The 22,112-nt window shown below is 35.9% G+C and overlaps 1 protein-coding gene across 1 annotated transcript in view; it reads left to right on the forward strand.

Annotated features, from left to right (window-relative positions):
* The window catches only part of atp10a (ATPase phospholipid transporting 10A), a 106,834-nt gene that overhangs the window by 17,209 nt on the left and 67,513 nt on the right, over positions 1–22,112 (forward strand). Inside the window, exons 2-3 of the mRNA XM_690464.8 lie at positions 9,393–9,597; positions 13,914–13,999. Of these exons, the coding sequence (XP_695556.3) occupies positions 9,393–9,597; positions 13,914–13,999 (291 nt within the window). The remainder of the gene's footprint in view (positions 1–9,392; positions 9,598–13,913; positions 14,000–22,112) is intronic.

Here is a 22,112-nt window from a genome sequence, read left to right on the forward strand (position 1 = left end):
ATAAAACAAATAAAATTAACTAGATTGCAATTATTTAAAGTAGATAGAACCAACTTTGTGAGTGTAGCACTTTTTACAGTGTACTGTCCTGACCATCTTGCGTGCTGGCCCCGGGCCATCGGGTAGTCCCTATTTTTTGAGCCCTCAATTTTAAACTTGTGATCATAATTGGAATTTACTTGCATGTATGGTTCTCCAAATAATTTTAGTTAAAATTTTAGTAATTGTAATCACTTTTGTAATAGAATTTTGTATTACTTGTGTTCCTTCAAAGTTTATATTTCATTTTAACAACAGCTTTATTTAGCAACTAACTTGAATTAGGGATGCAGGATATTGGAAAAATCTGCCATTGCAATATTTAGTTTTTCTGCGATTTATAAATTACGATATTTATTGAATTTCAGCAGATGGCTTGAATAGCTGTATTTTTAGATTAATTAGGGAGTTTTTGTAAGGGAGTAGATCATGCATTAAATATAATAAACTACTATAAACATAGATAAATACTAAAGAGCAAAGATAAAAGTGAAATAAACTGTGCTGTGTGGTTTTCTGGGAAGTCGAACAGGATTCAAGTGCAGAGATTAAATGAAATTTAAAATAACATTGCCTAGTTTTTACAATTAATTAAAATGTATCTTTATTCTAGTTACAAATGTTATAATTTCTTGATTTAATCCCTCCTAGAACATGCAAATAAAAAACTTTAACTCCATTTGGTTAAACTGTACAGTGATTCCACAAATTTTGTGTATACTAAACTGTGGCTTTTGGACCCAGACTATAATTCCAGCTCAACATCGCACATTATGCAATGCTAATTTTGCAGATGTGCACATTTCTATTATTGATTTTTATTCATTTTTTTGTTTATATTTAATGAAGTTTGAAACATAATAAACTTTATTAATAAATTCCTATCTGATAATATAAAATTAACTTTTTCATATTGATCATTTAGAAATAATTATCAGCAATGGGTTATCTTGCAAGAGGGGTTTAAGTAACGAAAAACATCATCAGAACAAGCTTTTAAAAAATATTAGCCCATCCATGCATGCATGCATGATCTAAAATGCAGTGATTTTTGTTTCTACTCGCTAGCAACGAGCAATTAGCAAATCTTTTGATTCAGGAAAATTGCTAAAAACCTTCATAACCTGCCTCTCTGGTAGTTTGACAAAGCCTATTGTGTGTTTTAGAGCGCTTTCAAGTGCAACTCGTAAAATAATGCGAGTAATTTTTCAAGAGAGACAGAGGGATCAGAAAAACAATAGAAATGTCTAGAAAGCGAGTGCGTCCCCTCCTTTCCTGTGTTGGACGGGCAGCAACGGGATCAAAAGACTTTCTATTGTGTTTCTTGCTGCTCTTTTCAAATGCTTACAACAAAAACATCACACTGTTTTTATGAAAATCTGTTTACAGTGTGACATGGTTTCCTGGGGGATTTTGATGTCAACGTTTGTTTTTTCTTCAGCGAGAATTGGGAAAGGACATGAGGCAGGTATTCATGGAATTTTGAGCTTTTGCAGGAGGAGATAGTAATTCTTGCTCTGGCTTTGATTCACTTTAGATACTTTGAAATCTCTCATGCAGACCTTTGTTGTTTAAAATTTTGTATCTTTCATGGTTATTAATGGTCCCGTGAAGTGCTTTTAAACATTTTTTTATTTGACATTTGAACTAATCTCAACAAAAAACTTGAGAGGGTGCGACATTGAGTAGCTCCTCCCCTTTAATTTAAAAAAAAAAAAAATCACAGCTCTGCAATCATATGAGAAGTCTTAAAGAGGGCATGGCATGTCAGATACTAGAGAGCATTTGATTGGTCAAGATTTGATGAGAAACTGAAGTATGAGGTTAATTAAGCAGCACTGTTTGTTTTTGGACTGTGGGTGAAACCGGAGCACCCGGAGGAAACCCACGCGAGCATGCATGGAGAACATGTAAACTCCACACAGAAACGCCAACTGTCCCAGCCAAGGCTTGAACAAGCGATTTTCTTGCTGTGAGGCAACAGCACTACCTACTGCGCATATAACATATATGCATATAACGCATATAACATATATAATTTTTTTTTTTTAACATGCTTTGACTATCAGAGTAAAAACGATTTTTAAAAATAGTGTGTGGGACATTTCATAAAACAGTTGCTCTATGACAGACACTGTATGTCTGTAACAAAATATAAAACATTCAAAGTATTTTAAATGGCCACTTAAGAGCTGAAATGTGCTGTCCACGTATGTGCTGACTAAGCTCTAGCAGGATAAATGATGCTTTGTGATGTTTGCAGTTTTGCAATTGATCAAGGACTTAAATCCATAAGTATGAGATAATGAAAACCTGAAATATAAAACTTTAATTTGGTTTGTTATTATGATGAAAACACACTGAATAAAAAAGAACAATGTCTGATGATCGTTATTATATTACAGTTTGTAACATTTCAGCAATCTCAATTTTCCTTTATTTTCTCTTTCATGCTCAATTTTTCCATGCATGCTTTCCATCAGTGGTTTGAAGGCTTGATTTGGGTGGTCTGTTGATTTATTTTTTTCCTTTTGATACTTAATCCTCAGCTATGGCTGTTATTGGCCCTTACAGGACAGTTTAGATCAGCAGGAGTTTCATAGTTGACTATCAACCACAACCCGATTTCGCTTTCAGGGAACAACCTTTGCTTTCTATTGACCGATACACCCAGAAAAGCCTTTATTCTGCTGAGCTTCTTGTTTGCTCTCGGAAGTCTTGTTGGTGGACAGTTTCCACATTGTGTTGCTAGAGGAAATGACCTTAAAGTTCAGTTCTAGTGGCCTTTTCTTTGTAGACCAGTGCCTGAAAGTGTCTGTTCCCAAAATTACACCGTTCTTTTAATGTCATTATATAATCTTCATAATCTTTGTGTGCTGCTCTACTCTCTCATATTGCAGTGCTTATTGTTGCTTAAAACAGTTTTTGTAATTATTGGATATTTAGAAAAAAATTATATTTAAAAAAACATAGACAATGACCAGTCAAGTTTAATTTAGTTTGTTTCGTTATTTTTATTATCTTAGATAAAGGCGTTTTAGATTATGAGCTCAACCTTCTAAGGTGAAATAAAAACAATGACTGGCCCCTGGTGGGGGTTTTGTTGTTGTGACACATGACTGCACTCCGCATAGAGCCTGACATTTAAATTTAGAGCAGTTGGTGATTATCTTCCAGTGAGGTTATGCCAAGAAAACTGCTTAAGGAAACACACCCAGTCTGCATATTACATTTGTGCCTCATTTGTATGGTGAATTATTTACAAACACATTTTATGGACTTGCATTATTACTATTGATTAATTTGTGAGTACAGGATGGTTTTTAAAATTATGGATCATTGATATTTATTGAAACCGTTTATTTAGATGACCATTATTGATTGTTGAGATGCCTCGTATTGATTTCAGTGGGAAGGTGGGGAACGAAGAAGGTATTTTATTATAATCCATGCTTACTAGAAATGGTGTCTGTTGATTGATCACTGTTTATGGCAGATGCATTTCCATGTTGTCTATACCTGTGGTTGTATATGTTGGAGATGATTGATTGTTTTGTGAGCCATTTTGAACCAAAAAAGTAATCATTTCTGCTGCCCATGCAAGAACAAAAACACCATATTAAACGCAATTTTTGCTTTAGAAACTTTGAGTAATATTTCAAGTTACTCTTCTTTTATTGTAAAATACTGTATTTTTGGTTAAATAAATGCAACCTTGGTAATAACCTTGGTAACTTTTTTCAAAAAATGTAACACAAAAAAAAAAAACTTGTGCACCTTTTGATTGCATTATTTTTACTTTAACCGTAAAATATTAAAATATCAAATGGTTCTATAAAAATTATAATAATGTGCAATATATTGCTTGCTTGCTGTCTTTCTAATGGACTGTAAAGGCTGGGTTAACTGTTGCACAGCGATTATGTTAACTTGTTTACGTGTTTATTTTACAAATTTAAGTGGATTGAGCATAAAACTAATAAGTTGTTAAAGGGCCATAAAACCCCCCTGTGTGTTTTCACACCTCTAGTTTGGAAAAAGTCAGGAAAGTCGGTGTGTCCAGCTCTGTTTAAGTTGAAGTGTCGGGAGGGAAAGAGAGAAGGTGTAAAAATTTGCATAAAATTGGGAGTTTCCGTTTGGGCACGCGCTGATTTTTACAGAGGCAAAACAAACACACAGACACAGGGGAGAAAAGCAGTGACTGGGTTTACATGGACATCAGTAATAGAATAATTTGCCAAATTATTAATTTGTGGACTTTGACTGCAGTTTGGCACTTCTAACTAACACATAAACACTATGACCTCTTCACTTGCTTTCCTGCTGGCCTTTGCAACATGGGTTTGTACATTTTTATTTTCAATTCAATTCAATTCACATTTATTTCTATAGCGCTTTTACAATGTACAGTACATTGTGTCAAAGCAGCTTCACATAGAAGATTAAGGTAAATTGAAACAGTGTCAGTTCAGTTTTCAGAGTTTAAATTGAGTTCAGTTTAGCTTATTTTTAGTGTGGTTTAATATTCAATACTTAGAGTCCAAACACTGAAGAGCAAATTCATCTATGCACAGCTCTACAGGTCCCGAACCATGCAAGCCAGTGGCGACAGTGGCAAGGAAAAAAATTCACCAATTGGCGAAAGTGAAGAATTGAAAAACCTAGAGAGAAACCAGGCTCAGTTGGGCACGACCATTTCCAGGATTATGGAGACCTTGGGATCATCTCGTCACTGGTCTTGGATCACATCAGTGGCGCTGCATAGTCTCGGGGGGCCTCGGGATGAGTATCCCCAGGTGGAGATAGAAAATAAAGAGAATAATTAGCGTAGCTGCTGTTCATTGTGTATATAAACGAGATGCGTGGAGTACATTCATGCATCATACCACTATGTGATGCATTAAGTGTATGCTTTACTAAAAAGATAGGTCTTTAATCTAGTTAGTTTAACATTTCAGCACTGAAGCTTCGCATTGAGCTCTTTTTTTAAAAGTTGTGTTGAGTTATAAAATCTGAACACATGGTCATAAAAGTCTTGTTTTAATGCATGCTATTTGAAAGCATGTGAACAATAAAGTGTAATAAATGTGATCATTTGTGGCCAGTTAATTAAGAATGTAAAAGGATGGTTCACCCAAAAAAGAAAATTGCCTAGGCACGGGCCGGTATAAGATTCTGATGGTATGATAACCTTGGATAAAAATATCACAGTTTCACAGTATTGTGGTTACTGCTCTGAAATAAGTTCTTTTTAAATGTCTGGGTAAAAAATTACAACTTTTTTCCTGTTTAAAAACAAATCTATGGAATCTATGGAAGTCAGTGACTATCCAACATTATACAAAATGCCGTCTTTTATGTTTAATAGAAGAAAGAAACTCAAGTGGAAGTTGAGTTAAATGATGACATTTTAGTGAAACTGTCCCTACAAAATCAGGTTACCAAGATGTTGCCATAAACTAACTGGTGAGTTGTGTAAACTCAGTTTTCTCTTTCTGACTCATTCTCCCAGATACGAATGTTTACAAATCTCTCTTTTAAATTCTAACTTCTAAAGCTTTACAGTGACCAGAATTAGTCACAGAACAAGCAAGATTATGACTTGCATTATCAATGTAACATCCTCATGACCACCCCAGACTGTTTCTGCTTCCTCTCATGTTTATGTACTTGCAGCTGGATGTTGTCTGACATTACTGACCCTCAAAGTTGTGGGCCTGTAATCAGTACTACAGTTAAACGTAGTTCAGAGTTGATCTGAATGTGAAGTTTGTCATTTTGTGACCTTGCAAACAGAACTAACAGGTAAAATGTCAGTGATTTTTGGCTGTATTTATTGTGTCATTTACTCGACTTCCTCAGAAGGCTTAAGTAAGCCTCTTGGCGGCCATTTTTCACCTTTCCTCTTTTGCCAACTCATCTATTGACTCCTTCTTTCCTCTTAAAACACAAAAAAATTAGCTTTTCCTCTGCTTGGTACACAACTCTTGAAGCCAGGTTTGTGTAAGAGGTCACTTTACGTTCTGGTGTGGCAGTAATGAGTAGTGCTCTTATGAGTGGAAAGGCGGGAAAAGGAACAGAAAGAAGGTTTGTTTAGTAGCAGCACTTAAAGAGCCAGAGTCCCTGCAGCCATGTTTACTGAAGCCCTGTAATATTATTTTTGTCCTCTTGAAATAGGCGTTGTTGCCCATCATGTCAGGCTGGCACCATGAACACTAACTTCCCAGTTTTGAACGGGGAACAGATGTGGTTTGTTTGTTGTTCAGTCCCTTGTGGAGATTTTAGTGTTTATGGATGCATTCACTGCTGATGCAGAAAACAAGAGACGCATCAGAGACAAATGTCTGAATAAGGTTATAGTGGATGAAGCAAATTGTAATGATTAAACACACTGCTTTTAATGTGAATATTTGTTTTGAAAATCAACAGCTCTCATGTGGGGAAACAAAGAAAGGTTTTTGTCATGATAAAGTCATAAAATATCAAAGTTTTTAAACTTTATTTTGTGTCATTATCTCAATGTCAGGCTTTATGGAATTTCAGCAGATTTTGTTAGCTGGTAGTTAGCCATGCTTGCTAAGTCTTTTTCGAAAACTTCAAACTTTAAATTCTCAAATTTTAGTTTGTCTGTTTTGAGGCACCATACGATCAGAATTTGGTTTTGTTTTTTCATCCCAATAGATCCAAAGAATGAAATGTCGTGCGCATGTATAATTTTTACTTTATTTACATTTTTTTTTACATTTTTTTTTCTTTATTTACAGTTTTTTCATCCCAATAGTTCCAAAGAATGAAATGTCTTGCGCATGTATAATTTTTACTTTATTTACATTTTTTATTTCATTATTTTAATTTTAATCTGATTTCATTTTGTGTTATTTGATTTAGCTTATTTTTGCGTTTTTTCAAAAAAATGTATGCTTAGTTATTTTACTTATTTTTCATTTCTTTTAAACATTATACATTTTTAGCCTAATGAAAGGTAGCTTAGTCAAAATAGTAGAGCTGTGAACCTACACTTGTCTCACGGTTCGGTTACGATTATCATGCCATCGATTAGGTTCAATTCGATATTTTGGTGCATCACGGTGCATTGACAGGGCTTTTCCTACACAGTTTTATATTTTCTACACAGCAGCAGATCTTGTATTAAAATGTATGAATATATTTATGTTTATACACTATTTGTAATACAATTTTGTCATTTAATACAAACAATCAGATATATAAACTGTACCTTTAAACAAAAAGAGCATTTAGCAAATATTATAAACAAATATAAATATCCAGCTCACTTTCTGATCCTTGTCTAGTTCTCTTACACCCCTTTGATTGGTCACACCCTCAACAAAAACGGTTGCGATTGGCTCTTGTGCGCTGCGCTCTTCACAGATGAGTGATATTGACAAGCGGCAGGCAGCGGCGGCGATCACAGATGATCCATGATAGACACGGTGGAAAAAAAATTCTGCAGACACGGGCTCATTTCTGTATCCAGAAGTAATGCTGTAAAACAGCCGAGAGGAGGAGAAAAGTCACGCAAGCAGGTCAAATGGGCCTGTGCGTGCGTGCGTGCGTGCGTGCGTGCGTGCGTGCGTGCGTGTGCGTGTGTGTGAGAGAGAGAGAGATAGAGAGAGAGAGAGAGAGAAATAGAGTACTTTCACTCTCTCGATCTCAGTGAAATAGGGGCTTTTGCTGTAAATATCAGTGAAAGACTGATCCAGCAAACACACACAGTGAAATTGTGCACAGTTTATGAGTTTTAAGTAGTTAGAGCGGTGTAAATACTCGACCCTCGCGACAGAGCGCATATGAGGTAAATGACGTCAGTAATAACCGGTTATGATTAATGCTGAACCGATACCGAATTGTCCGCGTCTGCATTGCGGTGCACCAAAGAAACAATTCATTTTGACACCCCTACAAAATAGACTGCAAAAAAAATGGTTTGTGTCAGACTATATATATATATATATATATATATATATATATATATATATATATAATTTATTGTAATGATTATAAAGATTTTTATAATCATTCAAGATTTTTTAAATCAAACTTTGATGCATCACTCACTTTTTGTTTATATCTCGAACAGTTCTACTTATTAAAGATAAATATTAATGGCAACAGAACATGAGTTGCTCTACAATTATATTCTTTATTATGGCAAGATTAAAAAAAATAAAATAAAAAGTAGACTCACTAAAAAATACTTACTACTTTTTATTTTGCCCACTCAGCAATTCACACATTACTGTCTGGCTAGTTTCTGTCCTCTACTTTTAAGCTAAAAAGCTAAATAATGATCCAACATTCCTGACCATTTGGCATCAGTATATTGTAAACTGAAAGGGTGATAATTTGTTACCTAATTTTAGTTTGTAACTTGTAAATTGTTTTAAATTAAAAATTGTAATAGATGTGAGAGTGTAAAACCTATGAAGGGTGAAAAAACATATTCTGTAATATTAAAACCATCTGGGTCTCCACTTTTGCATGGCCTCTTTTTTGTTTTAACAAACTTATCCCTCACGTTTTTTCAAACTTTTACAAAAACTTTCCTCCTTTCCCATGGCTGTTGCAATTTCTAGCCAAGAAATATTGGTCATCTGGTTCTCCCTATGAAAACACATGGACACATTCGCTGCGGGCACTGAGTTCAATAACAAAAGGCTGATTGGCTATTGCATGTTCGTCTTATTTGTAGTTGTAATATCGCAAATTACAATTGGACTAGTGAAATAAAGAACTACAACACCAAGAAAACCAGGCAACATAACAAAAAAGAATTTAAATTAGCATTACATGTAGCGTCACAGACATTGGAAAAATAAGATCTGCAAGATGTGCAAAAATAATTAAGACCTAGAACAGCGAATAAGACTTTTAAGGCCTAAAATTTAGATTTTTTCGACTTTTTAAAACCCGCAGAAACCCTGGATAAGGATGGATTGATAGAAGAAAAGTAAACAGTGTTCAAGTAATATTTACAAGATCATTTAAAGTGAATAATCTTGTTGGTTCAAAAGGAAATCAAAAATAAGTGTGGTAAATTACTAACGTGATACATTCAAGCTAAATTAAGAATGTTAAATTGACTCATCCGATCAAACTTGCATCAACTTTATTAGCTGAAGTTTACTGAAATAACAAGCATTTTTACTTAGATGCAGCCTTGCTCAGTTATGAGGAACCTGTTAAAATAAATTGAAATCAAGCCAACACATTTTTTTTGAGTGTATTATATATTGAAAGGCATTTATGCCTCTAGAATCTGTAGGTGAAGTAATAACACCTTTTTAATTGCTACAAATTACATTTACAATTCTGCCTTGTTCCATTTGTAGGAGTGAAAAACGGTATGTGGAGAAATACTGGAAGGAGCTGCGGGTTGGAGACTTTATTCGGCTACGGTGCAATGAGATTCTGCCGGCGGACGTTCTTCTGCTCAGTACCAGTGACCCGGACCGTCTATGTCACATTGAGACAGCCACGCTGGACGGAGAAACTAACCTCAAGCAGAGGCAGGTGGTGCGCAGCTTCATCGACCTGGTAAGTGCTAAGGACTGCAGAGTGTTTGATTTTGAATCCTATAAGTAGAGTAAAGTCCCTAATAGAAGCATCCTGGTGTCCAGAACAGTTACTGCGTGTATTCAGCTGGTCAGCACTTGCCCACCAAGATTACATTAGCCATTTCACACCAGCAGTCAAAGGCAAATATTCATTTCCCTCTAGTAAAGGCGGTCTGAAAACAGTCATGACCGAAACCATATGGTAAAGTTCACCCAAAAAGGAGTTGCAAAGAGTTGCTGCAGTCATGTAACATAACAAATTTGTGTAAACAACCGTTGGAAGTTTTGCAGTATAATGAATAATAATGACTTTATTTTTGATTGGGCCATCTATTATTCACTAAAACACTATAAGGCTATATGTATAATACAGAAACCCTTGTGATTATAGATGGTATTTATTCTAAATGTTGTAGAAGTCACATCCTTTAGATTTTTTTCTTCTAGTAAAAATATTACCAGTAACATGCTTTCATGGTTTACCAGAATCTATTAAAAAGAACATTCTGGGCAGACGAAAAAAAATCTGGAATTCAAGCAACACTTGAATTATTATATTCACAATTAAGTGAACTATTATAACACTTTTAAATTTTGTATTAAATATTTATAGGTATATTTAGGATATATTTAGGACTTGAATAATTTTATTTAGATTAATAACGCAATCACACTTTGAGTTTCTCATGAAAGTATCACAACAAATTGGACAGAAAATATTTTACAGGGTGTCCGCGAGGTCTTAAAGTCTTAAAATGTCTTAAATTTCTAAAGCAAAGTTTTAGGCCTTAAAAAGTCTTAAATTCATTGAAATATTGTGTTGTAGGTCTTAAAGGGGTGGTCCACTATGATATCATATTTTAAACTTTAGTTGATATGTAATGTAGCTGTGTAAATATAAACAACATCTTTGAATGTAAAATGCTCTAAGTTCAATGCATAGGGAGACCTTGATTTTTACAGAGTTAGCTAAGCAAAGCCAACAATGAACGAATTTTGGGGACTACAAAAAATACTTCCGGCCTTTGTGAGATTACAAAAGTTTGTTTACCGCGCACACACTCTGCGCAGCTAAGGGCTGTGGCCAGAGGCACTGTAACGTTACAGCAGAGGGAGAAAATGCCATCCTGCTATGTCCACAGAGCTTCGTCTGTTTCTGTATTTGGGCTTCCAAATGACACGGTCCAAACACCGAAGTGCTTACAGTTCAATATTAATTATGTTCCAGAGAATTATAAAATACATCGCAAGCATGATTTGACAAAACAGCTTCCAGAATGTCTCCCAGTTCAGTGCTGGATTCGGCTAAAATCCCCTTAAAGATGGAGCAGCTAAGTTACAAGGAGACAATGTGAACTCTGAGCCACGACCTGCAAGTGTTTTATTCGTTAAAATTGATCATGACATGTACAGTGTCTTGCCCTAAGGGTATGCTGTAGCAAAGATGTAAACAACGGGAAATGCTGTTCGCCACGATTTAGCTACAAATCCATATTTATCAGTCAAACTGCTATAAACACACACACACACACAAACACACTTCACAGGCGCGTGCAGCCTCTCTATATAGGCAGCTTTTCCATGAGTTTTACATCTCAGATAATAAAGTTGCAAAAGATATGTAAACGATTCATGTTACTTACAAAGGCATAGGGCTGTGCAATTAATCGAAAATCCGATTTCGATTTCGGCTTCTAACGATTATGAAAAACCATTAATCGAGATAAACGATTATTGCAACATTTACCACCCCCTTTCCAGTTGTACACTTGTTGCTCTTAAAAGCACGAAAGACCGCATGATTCTGTGTGCCGTGCTCACAAAAAACAAAAGCATGCAGTCAGCATTCGGTCTCACTCACACACTGAGACGAGGAGTCCGCACACATCTAAAGTCATCTTAATGTGAGCGCTTTGATGGTCAAATAGGTGTCAAAACGCGGTGTTTAGTGATTATTCATATTAACCCTCATTTCTGTAATAAACAAACGAGTTGAGAATCAAAAGACACACGAAAGAGAAACCATTAAAGAGACAGCGCGCGATAATCCTTCTGCGGCCTGTTTTTATGATTATTAATCAAACAACAAATGGAGAACATGCCTCTCTGCTCTTGACTGAAGGACTTTTGTAGCTAAAGTGTTTTTCTTACAGTGAAGATGCTTAAAGCACAGTTTGTTTAATATTTTTATTCTATTGTATTTATTTCTCTTTCCTATGCAGGGTGGAAAATAACTGTATATATAAAGTTGAAGCCAGAATTATTAGCCCTCCTAAATATTAGCAACACTTTTCCCCCAATGTCTGTTTAATGGAAAGAAGATTTCTGAACATAATAGTTTTAATAACTCATTTCTAATAACTGATTTATTTTATCTTTGTCATGTTGACAGTACATAATATTTGACTAGATATTTTTCATAATACATGCATTCAGATTCAAAGAGCGATTTAAAGCCTTAATTAGGATAATTAGGCAGGTCATTGTATAACAGTAGTTTCTTCTGCAGACAATCAAAAAAAATATTTCTTAAGGGGGCTAATATTATAGACTTTAAAATGGGTTTCAAAATATTTAAACTTGTTTTTATTCTAGCCAAAATAAAAATAAAAAAGCCTTTCTCTAAAAGAAAAAATATTAGAGGAAATACTGTTAAAAGTCCTTGCTCTGTTAAACATCATTTGGGAAATATTTATTTAAAAAAAAATTCTCTGGAGCGCTAATAATTTTGGCTTCAACTAATAATGGTTTTGAATAATCGTGATTACAATTATGACCAAAACAATCGTGATTATGATTTTTCCCAAAATTGAGCAACCCTACACAGGCATATTCCGGATATGTGTGAAAGACGTCGTGTAACACGTTGATTAAAAAAAATAAGAGCAGAGCTCCCCTATACTGGTGTGTGGCAGCAAAAAAAATCAATCAAGGCTCACGCAGGTCTCATACCACATCTTGTGCTTTATTCTGTCAGCAGCGTCACCACAGAAAATAACTAAATCAGAGCATGAGAGGAAAAGAAAAATAAACATTGCTCCCGCGCACATGCACTTCTCGTGTTACAGATAGTTCATAGTATACACACGCGCACACACAGACACACACACACTCTCCTAAAGGAGCCGCATCCTACTTCCACTCATTACAGACACTTGACAGATCTTATTTTAGATTGGGAGCATGAGGTTGTTTACACAAAACGTGCATGCTTGTACGTGTGTGACGTGGAGCCAATCCGCGAATCGCAGCACATTATGACATATATATATATATATATATATATATATATATATATATATATATATATATATATATATATATATATATATATATATATATATAAATTTAAACAGACAAATTTTTTTTTATTAAACCGTGCTAACTTTATTAGATATTTTTTACAGCAAATTCTCTAAATTTATTTCAGGGAAACAAAACTAAAAAACAGTTAACACAGTTCCTCATGATAATAACAAAGCAATATTTCCCTTTACATGATCATCCATTTATACAAACAAATATTTACAGAAGTAAGGGGGAGTGGACATAATATTTATAAATGGACATGGAATAGGCAAGGTTTTATACCAGAAAAGCATCATGTTAAATACATGCAATTGTGTCCAAAAGAAATATATTTTAACAATGTTAAACTTGTCATTAAGAGAAACATTATGTTGTAATAAAAGTATATACAACTAGAGTTTTCTTGTTTTGACACAACAAAATAGATGGCTAAGAAATAACAAAATTAGATTATTTTTGCTGTTGTGGCAAGCAAAAAACAACAACAGTCGAGCCATTTGAAAAAAAAAACCTTAGTGTTTAGCTCTATAAGTCCAAAATTTTATTTATGAAGGTCTTAAAAGGGTCTTAAAGTCTTGAATTTGACTTGATGAAACGTGCAGAACCCCTGTTTTAGGACATGCTAACTGTATATTAATGTCCATTCATTTCTTTTCAACACAAGCAAATCATTTTATGAATACTGAAAACAATACGTATATTTTATATAAAAATTCAGGCAAGCACCATTGCATAGCCTCTTACAGAGATTGTAGAAAACTCAAATGCTCACAAAACTGAAATAAAAGCTTTCCAATGCATTCGAAATTGTTCATCAGCTAAAAAGTCAAAGATCTTGTTTAAGCCATTCACATACTATCAATTTAATTTAATAAATTAAGAAATGAATTCTGGGGAAAAAAGTCTTGCGTGTTGCTTCACTGTTTTATCATTCTGGCTTGAGAGATTTCAGATTCCTCATTTTTATTTTTATATTTTCATTTTCAGGACTGTGAGTTTGACCCATTAAAATACAACAGCGTTATTGAATGTGAGAAGCCCAACAATGACCTCAACAGATTCCGAGGATACATGTAAGTATAATGCTTTTTAAGAGCTAATATTGCTTCATTTATGGCCCAGCTTATTTATTTGAATGGAAGTTGCATTTCAGGCTTAATGTCATATAAATGTCAAATCCATGTACACGTTCTTGCGTTTGTGAATTATGAATTAGTTTGACCCTAACAATGCGTGAATATCTAATAGCTAATGCGATATCCCATCTGGAAATTTGTGGTCCATTATATTCAGTGATTTTCTGTTCTATAAAACAACTACACAAAGCAGTTCTTTCCACTGTTTTGTTTTGCCAGCAGTTATTAAAATTCCATTAGCTGCCGAGATTCAAATAACCGGATGAATGGTTAGTCTGTGACCCACATAGTCTAGTTTAATATAGTTGTAATGGTGTGCGGTGTGGGTTTCTCTTACTCCAGCATTATTTTGATGACTTTTTGAACCCTGTTATTCTACCTAATTATTCTACAGTATTCACCATCAGCATTCCCTGTTGGAGGATTAGAGGCATTGGTCATAAAGTCTTTACTAAAGCCGAAGATTAGGTTTGCTGATGGAAGGAGTCCGTTAATAATACTGCCACACTGTTGTTAAAGCATGTGAATAGTATATCAGATTTAAAAAGAAAAATGTTCTAAGGATGGTTCTACCTTAATAGGTGTCGTTTTTGACCCTCATTATTTAAATGATCGTTGTTTATTGATTGTAGCAATAATTGATGCCAATTGCTATTATTGACATTTTTCCGAATATTACAACAAATTTCTTTAGTTATTTCAATATCCTCTCACTTCTATTTAGACCTATATGCAATACATTAAAATAATCGCAAATGTGAATGTCGCAGTGGTCTTGATTAGGGCTGCACAATATATCGTTTTATCATCAATTTCATAATGTGTGTATCCACAATAGTCACATCGCAGGATCTGCAATGTTGAATTGGGATTATAGTTGACCAGGAGCCATAATTCAGATCATGAGTCATTCGAGATTTTTATCAAAATGGTACTATATAAGCATATCAAGAGAATTCAAAGCAGGGGTCTCAAACTGCCGGTCTGTGGGCCATTTATGGCCTGCCCTGCTCCTCCCTCTGGCCTTCAACCAATGTCAAAAATATAATGCGATTCGGCCTGCCAAAACATATACTTTTGAGCCACTCTCATTGTTGTGCAGTTGCATGTAGCCACTTGACCCGCCACATAGTGGACATTTAAAGTACTGCATTCAGATTGGTTACTTTCAGTTTCTCTCAGTGTACGGTCGAGAATAACACACATGCGTTTTGATTATGTGGCTGATTTAAACATTAAGATATATGTCCATAAGTGCTGTATTTTTTACTAAAGTTCTATTTTTGTAAATATTCCAGGGTCATTTGATTATTGTCAGTTTTATACCACCTGTGTTTTGTTGTACAAACATTTCTTCATGGCTCACATGTTTTGCTGGTGGTGTACCAAATATGATAATTTTGCTAAAATTCAATTCAAACTCAAAAAGAATAGTTGTTTTACTTTATATATTAAGTTTTTAGTTTCGATACCCCCCCAAAATCTTTCCGCAAGTTTTTTTTTTTTTTTTTTTTTTTTTTTACAAAGTTCTGCACAGAAATGGCAAAAAATGTCTGCAGATTCTGTGTGGCCCTATATATCACTCATTGCATCTTTCTTCCATATTACACAGTCTTATCCTCCTTTTCTATTGTCTCAGGTTATTTTTTTCTCTCTCTTTTTATAAGGCACTATTCTTCTATACTATGGCTGCACAATACATCGTTTCAACTTCGATATCGCAATGTGCACATCTGCAATAGGCACATCTCAAAGATATGCAATGTTAAGTCTGGATTTTAGTTGAGCATGAGCTACAAAATTGTAATTAATCACCGTGTTTATATGGAATTTAAACAATCTATACAGCAACAACAAAAATAACTCTTACTTAGAATTTTTGTCTTTATTTCTAGTCCAAATATCTACATTTCAAAGCAAAATTAAAATTATTTAACTTACCCCACTGGCTGATAAGTAAGAAAGGATAAGAAAAAAACCTAATTTCATTTGGCTTTTAAAACAAAACAATATTTACTATATTTACAATATTACTTGATCTAACAATTATTTTTAGATATTTGGGCTAGAAGACCAATAAGAAAAGCATTTTTTTTTTTTTGCATCGTGATCATTCTATTTATGGACCTGAAAACTGTTAGACTGCTCAGAAAACCGTCAAATAGTCTTATTCAAAATATCTTTCAAAAATGTATTTATATTACAATCTGTATCGCAGAACACTTAAATAATGCTTCCATTCATGGCCAAGATTCTGGAGAAAGTAGTGTTCAATCAAGTCCTGGACTTTCTTACTCAAAACAATCTCATGGACAACAAGCAATCCGGCTTTAAGAAAGGCCACTCAACTGAGACTGCCCTGCTCTCGGTCGTGGAGGATCTCAGACTGGCTAAAGCAGACTCTAAATCATCAGTCCTCATTTTGCTGGACTTGTCAGCTGCTTTTGACACTGTCAACCACCAGATCCTGCTATCTACGCTCGAGTCACTGGGCGTTGCGGGCACTGTTATACAATGGTTCAGATCTTACCTCTCTGACAGGTCATTCAGGGTTTCTTGGAGGGGAGAGGTGTCCAACCTACAGCATCCAAACACTGGGGTACCTCAAGGCTCTGTTCTTGGGCCACTTCTCTTCTCCATCTGCACATCATCTCTAGGACCAGTCATCCAGAGACATGGATTCTCCTACCACTGCTATGCTGATGATACCCAGCTATACCTCTCTTTTCATCCTGATGATCCCTCGGTTCCAGCTCGCATCTCTGCCTGCCTGTTGGATATTTCACACTGGATGAAAGATCATCATCTTCAGCTGAACCTCGCAAAAACGGAAATGCTTGTAGTTTCTGCCAACTCGACTCTACACCATAACTTTTCAATCCAGATGGATGGGGCAACCATTACTGCATCCAAAATGGTAAAAAGCCTTGGAGTAACGATTGATGACCAACTTAACTTCTCTGACCACATTTCTAGAACTGCTCGATCGTGCAGATTCGCACTCTATAACATCAGAAAGATCCGACCCTTCTTATCTGAACATGCAGCTCAACTCCTTGATCAAGCTCTTGTTCTCTCCAAACTGGATTACTGCAACTCTCTACTAGCAGGGCTTCCAGCTAACTCTATCAAGCCTCTTCAACTGCTCCAGAACGCAGCAGCACGAGTGGTCTTCAATGAACCTAAACGAGCACATGTCACTCCACTGCTAGTCCGTTTGCACTGGCTGCCAGTTGCTGCTCGCATCAAATTCAAAGCTCTGATGTTTGCCTACAAAGTGACTTCTGGCCTTGCTCCTTCTTATCTGCTCTCGCTTCTGCAGATCTATGTGCCCTCCAGAAACTTGCGTTCTGTGAATGAACGTCGCCTCGTGGTTCCATCCCAAAGAGGGAAGAAATCACTTTCGCGAACGCTCATGCTCAATCTGCCCAGTTGGTGGAATGAACTCCCTAACTGCATCAGAACAGCAGAGTCACTCGCTACTTTCAAGAAACGACTAAAAACTCAACTATTTACTCTCCACTACACTTCCTAATCTGCGATTGCCTCTCTGAATATCACACTAACTGTACCAAATAAAAAATAAAAAATACTAATACTTCCCTTCTTAGACTTTACAGACCTGAAACTTGCCTATAGCACTTATTCATTGTTGCTCTTAGTTGTGAAAATTGCTTCCTTGTCCTCATTTGTAAGTTGCTTTGGATAAAAGCGTCTGCTAAATGACTAAATGTAAATGTAATGCAATATCCAATTTTTCCAATATCCTGCAGCCCATTCAATAAATCAAATAATAACTCAAAGATGTACAAAAACTGAAAGATCAGTTGATCATTTCACTCTTTCAATTGTATGTAGAATTTTTTTGCATGTTATGAACTTTATTGCATTAACCCTGTTTCCATTGACGCTGGTCAATTGCCATGGCATAGTGAATATTTATAGAAATGTTTACTATTACATTCTAAAACCTTATAGCTTATAGCTAAAACCTTATAGCTTTTTTGACCTTGAAAGTTTTCACACTGAGTTACTATTACCATTCTGTCTGTATAAATACATTATTTATGTGATAGTTTAAAATCCTATTAAAATGTTCTTTAAATCACTTTAAAATCCACCTGTTTTATAGAGTAAATCCCAGTGTTCATTCTATGTTCACTTCTTAAAAAGACCTGTTAATCTGCTGTTTAGACTTTCAAAGTGTGGATAAAGATTATTCTGTGTTTATCTTGCAGTCTTAAAGTCTTAAACGCTGTCTAAACCGTACAGGTCAGAGTCTTGGGATTAGCATGCATAATATATTTGTGCAGAAGCAAAACTTCATCGCAGTCGTGGCTTTGCAGGCTGTGTTTAGATGAAACCCTGCTGCACATGGTATGGTAAGGACAGCAGGGCCGGTGAATCAGCTGACAGGAACCAGAACGATTATGACATTTATTTCCCTGGATGATGGAGAACAGATGCTTCTGGTTTGCTGCCAGCATTTTTGTCCTGTTACCGCAAAGTGGCTTACCGGAGCAAAAGGGGGAACATAATGCACCGTGGGCGCCAAGGACCGTGTCTTGTTGGAGCGACAGATTATTACATTAAGATAACATCCCAGCTGGTGAATGTGTGCAGTGCAAACTAAAGAGACGATACCTGCAGGGCTGCAGCATGTGTGCAGGTTGACTTCATTGATCCTGTCACTTTAATGGGAATTGCCATGTAACTAATGTGCCCTTTAGGTGGAGTTGAAAATGCTGTGATTATGAATTCAGAGCAAATGAACGACGTGTTTGCACGTGGAAATCTTTAAATTCCCAAATGTTAGTTTAAAGGATATCTATTAGCTAGTGTGCTCCAAAACTAGGGCTGCACAATATTGGAAAAATCTGGCATTTTGATATTTATTTATTTATTTTTTGCGATTATATATTACAATATGAACACAATTTCACCAGATGACTTGAATAGCATCGCTTAGAAATAAATCATTAATTTAGACTGAGTGTGGGGATTTTATTTTATTTTTTTAAAGGTTTGAATAATGTATAAATAATTAATAAATGAATAGTGAGCAAAAATAATTACAATAGATCAAAGAAATAATAATAAACAAGTATTCGGGTACAGTAATTGAATAATTAAATGTCCAATGTAAAACAAAACTATGTACTCATCCTTTTAATAATATATCAAATTGTTCTTTATTAAAATTACAAATGTACTTTTTGTGCCCGAATGCTCTTGAAATGCCTTTTAAAAATGCATGCCAATGATAAACTTTCACTCTGTTAGGTAGGGGTGTGAACCCTACACTGGTCTCATGGTTCGGTTTGGTTACGATTATTATGCCATCGATTCGGTTCAATTTGATATCACGGTGCATTGACGATGCTTTCCATAAACAATTAGATTTTTTCTTCACAACACAATAATTTTTAAAAAATCTATCAATATATTAATATTAATATATTATTTGTAATACAATATTGTTCTTTAATGCAAGCAGTAAGATATAGGAGCTGTACCTTTAATTTTACCTGCTCAGAGAAAACACTCTTTTTGAATGTATGAAACAAAACTCCAATACATGCACAGAAGACAACGTGAGCATTTATAGGAAATAAACTAATGTAAATATTATCCCGCTCCCTTTTTTAGTGCTGTCTTCACCCGCTCAACAGAAAGGGCTGCGCTTGGCTTTAGAAATGAAAGCGATGTTCACCGATGAGTGACGCGGGAAAAACAGGCGCAGTTACAGTTTATATGTGCAAAATGCACGGTTATCACAGGTAATCCGTAATAGACAGTGAAGAAAACTCGCAACTCTGGCACGCTCTTGTCTGGATCCACGAGTATTGCTTTAACAGCCGAGAGGAGAAGAAAAGTTACCTCACAGACAGGCCAGCGGGTCAAATGTCCAAAGTGTATGAGAGAGAGAGGCAGAGATGGAGTTTTACAGGATCTCTCCCTACTAGTGAAATAGTGGCTCGTGTGCTGTGCCTTTTTCAGTGTCAACGAAGTCTTTCCAGCAAACTCATAAGCAGCTGAACTGTGCATAATTATCTACTAATTATTAGTGGGAGCGTTTTATTTACTCGCCCTCGCTTCCTTCGCCATAGTATTCTACTGCGACATTGCACATAGGAGATGAATGTCATCAGTCATAATAAACAGTTAGGATCTATACTAAACCAATATCAAATTGTCCCCATCTACATCGCGGTGATCCCAAGAAACAATTAATTTTGCCACCCCTACTGTTAGGGTTATAATTTGGTGGTTTTAATCAATAATAATAATCCCTACTCAACATTGCAAATACTGCAATGTGACTATTGCGATGTGGAAGAGGTGTGCCTGAGTGCGGTTCACTTGGGCTTTGGCGCGGTACGCTTGTGTTTGAGTGCAAAATGTGCCTAGGCCCAAAACTGAAAGCGAGACATAACTTTTAAGGGAATGTTTCATATGGATTAATTAATCATTCTTACTGTTCAATGAAGACAAACTGTCATAGATTATTAAAGACGCAAACCCCTCACTGCACGACAGCTGCACCTTCAGCAAACCTCCTAATCCCTGCAACATGAGGACTTTATGATTGTTTAAGAGCGTCAAAAGTGGCTGATCTGTTCGGCTAAATATTTGACTGCGTGTCACAGCATATCACACGACTTAAACGATATAACTTAAGAAATCTCCACTGTGCTGAGTGAGAGCGCTTACTGAACAGCACATCATCGATGACATAAGTGTGCCCAGGCCCGAAAGTAATGTGAGTCAAGACGGGAGGGGGGACAAGCGTGTTTTGGCTTGGTTCGAAGCAACTGTACATGGTGTGAGTACGCCCTTAGTTTCTTACACTCTGTATTTAGAAAATATTCCGTAAGTTAAAATGTCGCGGTTGAAACCTAAAGTGACCATGAGGTCTTAAAATGTATGGAAAAGTCGGCGCCAGTGGTGAAGTGGTTAAAGCGTCGACACATGCACTCTGGTGTTCACGGCGGCCCGTGTTCGATTCTGCCTCGCGGTCCTATACCGATCCTTCCCCTCTCTCTGCTCCACATTCTTTCCTGTCAATTCTCTCTACTGTCCTATCTAATAAGAGTGAAAACCCTGCGAAAAGCAAAATGTATGGAAAATGTCTTTAAAAAGATTCTAAACGGTTTTGAATTTCACTCTGTTATTGTATATACCATGCTTTTGCTGAAACTGTAATTTACACAGGACCAATTGTATGGATATCTTTTGGAATTAATGATATGTTACAACTCTAATATTTATATAGATCAATCAAGTCATCATCGTAGTAGTCGTCGTCATCGTCATAGAAGCAGCAGCAGCAGTAGTAGATGTAGTAGCAGCAGTAGTCATGGTAGTAGTAGTAGTTGTCGTAGAAGCAACAGCAGCAGCAGTAGTAGCAGTCGTCATCGTAGTAGAAGCAGCAGCAGCAGTAGTAGTAGTAGTCGTCAACGTAGTAGAAGCAGCAGTCATGGTAGTGGTAGTAGTTGTCGTAGAAGCAGCAGTAGTCGACGTTTTTGTAGCAGCCGTCGTCATGGTAATAACACTAGTAGTAGTAGTCATTGTCATAGTAGTCGATGGCGTATTAGTCCTTGTAGCAGCAGCCGTAGTGGTAGTAGTAGTACTAGTAGTAGAAGTAGTTGTCGTCGTAGAAGCAGCAGTAATAATAGTCATTGTCGTATTAGTCGTTGTAGCAGCAGTCGTTGTTGATGTAGCAGCAGCCGTAGTAGTAGTCGTTGTTGTAGTAGTTGTTGTAGCAGCAGCCGTAGTAGTAGTAATAGTACTAGTCGTCGTCGTGAAATTACATTTTTTTTAATGTAAAAAAAAAAAGCCAATTATTTTAATTACATAGATTTTAGTCTTTTTTTTGTCCTTTTTAATTCAGATACTGTTTTTTTGGCTGACATATCAAAATAGCAACTGTCCAGTTCTGAAGAATGAGCTCACTTGCTGTGGTATGAAAGCAGCATATTAGCTTTGGTAGGCCAGAACCATGACATCATGACAACTGACTGACTAATACCCGTTAGCATCTACCCTG

Source organism: Danio rerio, chromosome 6 (genome assembly GCF_049306965.1).
Source record: "Danio rerio strain Tuebingen ecotype United States chromosome 6, GRCz12tu, whole genome shotgun sequence".
NCBI classification, from domain to species: domain Eukaryota; kingdom Metazoa; phylum Chordata; class Actinopteri; order Cypriniformes; family Danionidae; genus Danio; species Danio rerio.